This window comes from Theropithecus gelada, chromosome 17 (genome assembly GCF_003255815.1).
Source record: "Theropithecus gelada isolate Dixy chromosome 17, Tgel_1.0, whole genome shotgun sequence".
Classification (NCBI taxonomy): domain Eukaryota; kingdom Metazoa; phylum Chordata; class Mammalia; order Primates; family Cercopithecidae; genus Theropithecus; species Theropithecus gelada.
The window spans coordinates 80,871,097-80,879,891 of NC_037685.1; the positions used below are offsets into that span (position 1 = coordinate 80,871,097).

Sequence of the window (8,795 nt, forward strand, 5' to 3'; positions counted from 1 at the left end):
TTTTTTTTTTTTTTTTTTTTGAGATGGAGTCTCACTCTGTTGCCCGGGCTGCAGCACAGTGGTACAGTCTCAGCTCACAGAAGCCTCCACCTTCCGGGTTCAGGTAATTCTCCTGCCTCAGCCTCCCGAGTAACTGGGACTACGGGTGCCCACCACCATGCCTGGATGATTTTTGTATCTTTAGTAGAGATGGGGTTTCACCATGTTGGCCAGGCTGATCTTGAACTCCTGGCCTCAGGTGATTCGCCCACCTTGGCCTCCCAAAGTTGTTGGGATTACAGGCATGAGCCACCATGCCCGACCACTTTATAATAAAGCTTTTATTTAAAAAGTTTTCCCATATACAATACAGACACAGTTAACTAACCTATTACAATCACATAGAATTGCTTTACAGTTCAAGAAACTCCATAAATTTTAAAAAGAGAAATATAGACTGTAGACTTCTATCTGAATTCTGAATTTGATGACTGCTTCAAAACACTAAATCAGGGTATCTTAATAACTGAGTTAAGAGAAAAACTCTGGCTCACGCCTGTAATCCCAACACTTTGGGAGGCCGAGGAGGGCAGATCATGAGATCGGGAGTTTGAGATCAGCGTGACCAACATGGTGAAACCCCCGTCTCTACTAAGAATATAAAAATTAGCCGGGCGTGGTGGCGCATCCCTGTAATCCCAGCTACTCAAGAGGCTGAGGCAGGAGAATCGCCTGAACCCGGGAGGTGGAGGTTGCAGTGAGCCGAGATTGCGCTACTGCACTCCAGCCTGGGCAACAGAGCAAGACCCTTTTTCAAAAAAAAAAAAAAAAAAAAAAGAAAAACTCAGAATCAACAGATTGACTTTAATCCTAAGATAAATAGCAACAATATATGCTGCTTATATGTTTGACCTTATATGCTTGACCAAACAAGAGGGTTCATCTGGATCCCATTAAAAATACTAGTGTCTTATATTTATACAGCATGTCTTGTCTTAAAACACTTTCATACAGAGTTCCTGTGAGGCAGAAAGGGCAGCATCTGTAATATCCATTTTATAGATAAGAAAACTGAACCTGGCTGGGCGCGGTGGCTCAAGCCTGTAATCCCAGCACTTCGGGAGGCCAAGACGGGCGGATCACGAAGTCAGGAGATCGAGACCATCCTGGCTCACACGGTGAAACCCCGCCTCTACTAAAAATACAAATATACAAAAAAAAAAAAACAACTAGCCAGGTGAGGTGGCGGGCGCCTGTAGTCCCAGCTACTCGGGAGGTGGAGGCAGGACAATGGTGTAAACCCGGGAGGCGGAGCTTGCAGTGAGCTGAGATCCGGCCACTGTACTCCAGCCTGGGCGGCAGAGCGAGACTCCGTCTCAAAAAAAAAAAAAAAAAGAAAACTGTACCTAATTTAACTAAATTAACTAATTTACCCAGGATCATACAATAAGAAGTGGAAGACCCAGATCTTCTAAGAGTTTGGTGCTTTTATATTACCTTCTGAATCTTTTCTATATGTTACAATTTACTCTTAATATTTAGAACAATTAGGACTTTTAATAGTAAAGTACCATTATACCAACCTGTGGACTGGACTTTGAATTCAAAATAGCTTTTGTTTTGATGTAAAGGTGCGCTGGCTAAACAACCTCCTGTTCCACATATTCTTCTTCCATTCTTTACAATAACAACATCTGTTCCTAAATAAAAAATGCAGACACTATGTAAAGTTTTGTATTTTCCTTTTTTTTTTTTTTTTTTTTTGAGACGGAGTCTTGCTCTGTCGCCCAGGCTGGAGTACAGTGGCATGATCTTGGCTCACTACAACCTCCTCCTCCTGGGTTCAAGTGATTCTCCTGCCTCAGCCTCCCGAGTAGCTGGGACTACAGGCATGCGCCACCATGCCCCACTACATTTTTATATTTTTAGTAGAGACGGGGGTTTCAACATATTGGTCAGGTTGGTCTTGAATTCCTGACCTCGTGATCCACCCACTTTGGCCTCCCAAGGTTCTGGGATTACAGGCGTGAACCACCGCGCCCGGCCAAGTTGTGTATTTTCAATCCAACAATCAGGATTAATTTGTTCAGTTCTAACTCAGTCCACAAAAAATAGGGACACTGTAAGTACTTTGAAATATAGCTGAATTATTTTAAATATTTAATTCACTATTTTTTCCTAACGGAACATTTATAAGTAATATTCATTTGTATGTATAATTTATTTTTATTTTTATTTTTTTGAGACGGAGTCTCGCTCTGTCGCCCGGGCTGGAGTGCAGTGGCCGGATCTCAGCTCACTGCAAGCTCCGCCTCCCGGGTTTACGCCATTCTCCTGCCTCAGCCTCCCGAGTAGCTGGGATTAATTAAGCACGCTGGGTACAGTGGTTCACACCTGTAATCCCAGCACTTTGGGAGGCCGAGGTGGGCAGACTGCTTGAGTGCAGGAAGTCGAGACCAGCCAGGGCAACCTTGCAAAACCCCATAACTACAAAAAATACAAAAATTAGCTGGTGCGGTGGCATGAGCCTGTAGTCCCGGCTACTTGGGAGGCTGAGATGGAAGGATCACTTGAGCCTGGGAGGGAGAGGTTGCAGTGAACTGAGATTGCACCACTGCACTCTAGCCTGGGCGAGAGAAGTAAGTTTTAATTAAGCAGTTTCAAGTAAACTGTAATAACTCTGAATTATATGGAACGTTTAAAACACTTTTAAGGTAGAAATAGACTAACTCCTTTAATATTTAGCCAGGATACCAATTGATGATTTCATAATTTCTTAATTTAAACCAAAACATAAACACAAGAGACTTTAGTAAATTGGTAGTTTTCAATTCTATTCAAATGAATTAAAACACTTTACTAAAAGCCACCTGAATGCCTACTAAATACAAGCTACTATACTTGTGCATTAGTCATGTAAGAACTGAAGAGTACAGGGAATATGCAAAAGAACACACATCTATGTTGAAGTACCTGACAGTGAAAAACTGCTAACTTTAAGATCTTAAAATGTTTATTAAGATAGCTACCTCAAGGCCGGGCGCGGTGGCTCAAGCCTGTAATCCCAGCACTTTGGGAGGCCGAGACGGGCGGATCACGAGGTCAGGAGATCGAGACCATCCTGGCTAACAAGGTGAAACCCCGTCTCTACTAAAAAATACAAAAAACTAGCCGGGTGAAGTGGCGGGCGCCTGTGGTCCCAGCTACTCGGGAGGCTGAGGCAGGAGAATGGCGTGAACCCGGGAGGCGGAGCTTGCAGTGAGCTGAGATCCGGCCACCGCACTCCAGCCTGGGCGACAGAGCCAGACTCAGTCTCAAAAAAAAAAAAAAAAAAAAAAAAAGATAGCTACTTCAATCACATTGCAAATATGTAAACAAGGTTTTAACATTCTTACACGCAGTTTATTCTCGTGGAAAATTTTTATTTTAGATGAAACAACATCTATAGATGAGAGTGAGAAAGAGAGACACTGTCTCCTGATGTGTTCCTAGTACCAATTTGATTTAGGAAAACATGTATATCAGAGAATACACATAATTCTAACATGTAAGAAATAGCCCATACACCAATGCATATAACTCCCAATACTTGTGGCCACTACTACCACTTTGCTGGCAATAACTGTACCAGCCAAGCAGATCTGAATATTAGAACTGTATGGGACTCTTCCAGAAGGGGTTAAAAAAATTAGGTCATAGTAACAAAAGGCTGAATTCACAGGTAAACAAAATTATTTGGGACAAATACATAAGAGAAATGCAAAATTTTCAGATTCTAACACAATTCTAAACTGGTTAAGACATGCTCTCCCTTAAACAAGGTAAAACTGAGATCCTATTGTATGATTACTAAAAATTCATTAGCATCCTTTTTTTTTTTTCTAATTTAAAAAGTTAACTCCCAAATTCTGGGAAAGCACCTTTATAAATAATTTGCATCTTTCTACTCCATATACCTGCAGTAGTTTCAACTGGAGAGCATCTTCCTTGATGGCAAAGACCATGCAGTGTTTGGCATTGAGCAGCTGCTCATCAAATAAATGATAAAGGATGAATGAATATGCTGGGCTAAGCACTTTGTAGTGGACATGCAGCATCTGTTCTCCTTTTCCTGACGGACTTCCCTCTGGAGATCAAAACAGTTCCAAGAAAGCTGACTATCTCTGCTTCAGGTGTACAACATTTGACCTAGGTTAAGGCAATCAGTGCCCTGCACATTTCTTGGCCACAGTAACTAAGAACTGCTACATGACCTAATCAACTACAATTAGAATCTCAGGACTTTTGCCAGCACAATGGGATAAAACACTCTTGGCCAGGCACGGTGGCTAACAATCCCAGCTCTTTGGGAGGCTGATGCAGGCAGATTACTTGAGGTCAGGAGTTCAAGACCAGCCTGACCAACATGGTGAAACCCCCATCTCTACTAAATATACAAAAATTACCAAGGCGTGGTGGTGGGCGCCTGTAGTCCCAGTTACTCAGGAGGCTGAGACAGGAGAATTACTTGAACCCAGGAGGCGGAGGTTACAGTGAGCTGAGATCAGGCCACTGCACTCCAGCCTGGGTGACAGAGCGAGATTCCCTCTCCAAAAAAAAAAAAAAAAAAAAAGAATATTTAGGGTGTTTATGAATCATTAGGGAATCATTTTAAGCTTATCCCATTTCTCTTAAGTACACAAATGTCCTGTATTTGAATCTGTAGTTTTAATGATTGGTACTGCTTAGACAGTCAAGGCAAATTTGAGTACAGCCAGAATGCCGCATAAACATAGCCACAGAGGATGTTTTAAGAAACATAAATTTCCAAATGAGTGGTATCCCTTTCAAAGTAGCTCCCTTGGAAGTCATTTGTTTCTAAAATGTCAACTCACAATTAAAAGCCAAAGATATGGCATCAATGATAATACTTACAAAAACTATACCATAGAAAATTACAAAAGAGGAATTCCAAAGTGGTTTTAAGTAATACAACATCACCAAAATGACAACCCTGAGAGATAATCACTTGAAGTATACAGACAATTTTATTTTAAAAAATCATATTTCTTAGGTTATTTAATATAATAATGTTTCACACAACCAAATCCATGTGTTTCTAGTTTCAAGTCAAGATCAATCCATGCTCTTCTAACTCAACAACCCTTTTCTTTCATTTTATTCAGGTTCTCAAATCAGGCTCCTCTGTGATTGAATAATTTAAGTTTACAGAAAGGCTAAGAAAAAGCCTCCTGGCCAGGCGCGGTGGCTCATGCCTGTAATCCCATCACTTTGGGAGGCTGAGGCAGGCAAATCACGAGGTCCGGAGTTCGAGACCAGCCTGACCAACATGGTGAAACCTCGCCTCTAGTAAAAATACAAAAATTAGCGGGGTGTGGTGGTGGGCATCTGTAATCCCAGTTACTCAAGAGGCTGAGTCAGGAGAATCACTTGAACCCGGGAGGCGGAGGTTGCAGTGAGCCGAGATTGTGCCACTGCACTCCAGCCTGGGCAACAACAGTGAAACTCCGTCTCAAAAAAAAAAAAAAAGAAAAAAAAAAAAAGAAAAGAAAAGAAAAAAAGAAAAAACTTCCATGCAGTTAGAAAATTTGGAGATGACATTACTCTATTTCATCCAATTAGTAGCTGACAGTTGCTGGACAGCTTTGGAGAAATAAAACATAGTGGAATGAGTATATCTGACCAGCTCTTCCTAGAGGAAACAGACGCCAGAGAAAAGGAATGCTTCAAAGAGCAGACTGCAGTAATTCAAGAGTCTAACAGTAAAGATAAGAAGTGCTGCAGCTGATCATGAGTTCCAGGAACTATGTACGGTTGTCCTTCACTATATTCTAAGCACTTATAACAATGCCTGCCACCTGATAGTTGCTTAATAAATATTACTTCAGTAAATGAGTAACTAAAATGGAAATATTTTCTGGGGAAAACTATAGGATTTGAACTCCATCGTCTATAAATGATGATGGATAAAAAATAATTTAAAGATTACTTATGTATTAAGGATATGTGCTACATTTGGGAGATCTAAGAATTAAAAGTAAATACACACGTACAAGGTGATTACATAATTATCACATTTAGTATGTGTTATACAAAAATGTAGTGGGCAGAGTGTTTCCAGAATTATTAGGAATCTGGGCAAGAGAGAGTTTTATCATAAATATTAAGAAGTGCCTTTTTATTTCAAGGCACTGTCCTTTAAACAATCAGAAGTGTGTGAAAAATCAAAAGTGCAGAAGTATAGTTAGAATAAAATAATCCACAAAACACATTACTCTAACTGAAATAAGTATATTGGGAAATCTCTCCTTCTAGAACCACATTCCAGAAGCATGAAACTACCTGGGAAAAGTCTAAGAACAGAAATAAGGTAGTGAAAGAGGCTATGACAGGAGAGGAAGAATGTTAGATAAATTATATGGATTGGAATTAAAAGGATAAAGCAGATGCAAAGGAGCAAAGTGCTATTTTATTTTGCAACAGCTTGACCTGTAGGGAAGAGACCCATCAGATGAAATTACAGTACCTCTAACAATGACTAAGGAGTCGGGCAAGGGGAGGTTTTAGTTGAAATGGCAAGTTCTGACCTGAGGTGCGACTTCAGACTTCTGCAGTCTGCCTTGTTTTGACTTTAAGTGATAGGAAAATTACTTCCAATAATACAGGCTTCAACCTATAAATGATGGGGCTCAAGAGACCCGACCGACAGTCAGGGCAGGAGGAGGAGCAAAACCGGACATAGAAGCATTCTGAAAATGTGTAGGTTTTGACTGGGGCGCGCCAGGAGGGCACTCTCCGCCCCCTCGCCTGGGGACGTGTGACATCTCCGGAGGAAGCCCTCGGAGTTCCTGTGAAAATGGGAGGTCCACACGCCCACTCGCGATGACAGACACAGAGAGGGCTGCGCAGCCTTGAACACAGAACCGGGCCCAGTTGGAGTCCGCCGGCGTCTGGAAAGATCTGTGAGACGAAATGGTGTCGGGGCAGCGTCGCCTGCGCGGCGGGGCAGCGTGGGGACCCTCTGACCCTGCAGGTCCCCCTGCCCGCCGCGCCCGGTCCCCGTGAGCCGTTGGGTCTGGGGAAGGGAGGGCCCTTACCCATGTGCTGCGTATCCAGCTGCACGGCCGGCATCTCCTTCAGAGGGATGTGGCCAGTCCCGCCGTCTCTGCAGCACCGCAGGCAGCACAACACCGAGGTGGCCATCGCGCAGGGACCACCGACTCCGTCGCCGTCCCTAGACAGAGACGACACCTCCCCCCGCCGCTCCGCTCTGTCTCCTGCCCCCGCCCGAGCGCTGGACTTGTCTGTGTGGAGCTCGGAGGCCGGTACAGCGACACCCTAGGCCGGGAGGGCGCAATGCAGGCTGAGGTTAGGCCGGCCTGCGAGGAAGACGCGGAGAATCAAAGGGGCCGGGGAGGGACCAGACAGGGCGAGCGGCGGGGCGGGGCCGGGGAGACGGGTGGGGCTAGTGGCGCGCGGAGGCGAGGCAGGGGGCGGGGCGTGGCGTGGCTGGCCTGAGGCTGTGGGACGCCGTGCGCCTGCGCACCAGCTGGTTTTTCCTCTTGGGCTGTTTCGCGCACGCCTTCAGCGCTGACAGGTGAGTGGGGCTGTCTGTCCCTCAGTACTCTCAGGGGTTTTCCAGTGCAGAATTTTTAAAACGCAGCACCCCTTGGTCCCGGTCTCGACATTATTTCTATGGACAGATTGACAGAAGCGAATCAGTTTGGGGGAAGGGGAGCTAATGGAAATGACTTCCGAGGTTTCCCTCCGCGGGCCCAGGTTGAGCAGGCTTTGCCACCACGGAGAGCCCCCGTCTCCCTGCGTGGCTGGTTTCCCTCACATCCTAAATAGACTCACGAGGGCCCCAGGAGTAATACGTGTTAGTGACTGCACTGTGGATGTGCACCGGGGCTTACGCGGGCCCTAATGCATTTTCGGTGCGGAGACGCGCTCTACCTGGCTGGGCAGTCCGGGGCGCGCGGGAGGCCCCTGGGAGCACACCACTGGGGCGGGGTCGGAGGCGATTCGTGACCTGCCTCTTCCAAGGTGCACTGAGGGTTCCGAGGAATGTGACGGGAACCCTGGAGGCTGCGGGAAGCCTGCTGGGTCCCGAGGGAAGCCTTCGGCTCCTACCATCCGCTCCTTCCTGCTTCCACACAGGAGGCCGTCACCTGTCATCTCCTTCCCCACTTAGATCATTCTTCTGTGGTAGATTTTACATCTTCAGGCCGGGTGCGGTGGCTCACGCCTGTAATCCCAGCACTTGGGAGACCGAGGTGGGCGGATCACCTGAGGTCAGGAGTTCGAGACCAGGATGGCAAACAGGGTGAAACCCCGTCTCTACTAAAAATACAAAAATTAGCCGGGTGCGGTGGTGCACACCTGTAATCCCAGCCACTCAGGAGGTTGTGGCACGAGAATCACTTAAACCCGGGAGGCGGAGGTTACAGTGAGCCTAGATCGCGCCACTGCGCTCCAGCCTGGGCAACAGAGACTCTGTCTCCAAAAAAAAAAAAAAAAAAAAAAAAAGTAAGATACCACTTGGCGTCCGGAAATGTCTGGGACGACCTTTAGAATCCACCTAGCTCAAACCTCTGTTCCCAGATCAGTTTCATCCTGAAGGCTTCCCTAGAGATGGATCATCAAGTCCTGGGAAACTGGACATAAAATGCCCACTACTTAAATAATGAGTTCCCATACATAACTTTCAGTGACCCGACTTACAAATGTTTTTTAAAGAGGATTTCTACCTATGCAATGACGGGAATTTTTCAGGTTCCTGGTTCTGTTTACTGTCTATACAAATAGTGCTTTCA

At 45.3% G+C, this 8,795-nt stretch overlaps 1 protein-coding gene across 2 annotated transcripts in view; it reads right to left on the bottom strand.

Annotated features, from left to right (window-relative positions):
* SPRYD7 (SPRY domain containing 7) overlaps nt 1-7,449 on the bottom strand; it is a 24,539-nt gene extending 17,090 nt beyond the window's left edge. Inside the window, exons 1-2 of one of the 2 annotated variants that reach the window (XM_025364855.1) lie at nt 7,077-7,449; nt 1,563-1,679 (exon numbers count right to left, since the gene is read on the bottom strand). In XM_025364855.1, coding sequence (XP_025220640.1) covers nt 1,563-1,679; nt 7,077-7,182 — 223 coding nt within the window. In that variant the 5' untranslated portion in view covers nt 7,183-7,449. The remainder of the gene's footprint in view (nt 1-1,562; nt 1,680-7,076) is intronic. The other variant, XM_025364856.1, reaches the window with a different exon arrangement.
* Nucleotides 7,450-8,795: the final 1,346 nt, after the last annotated feature.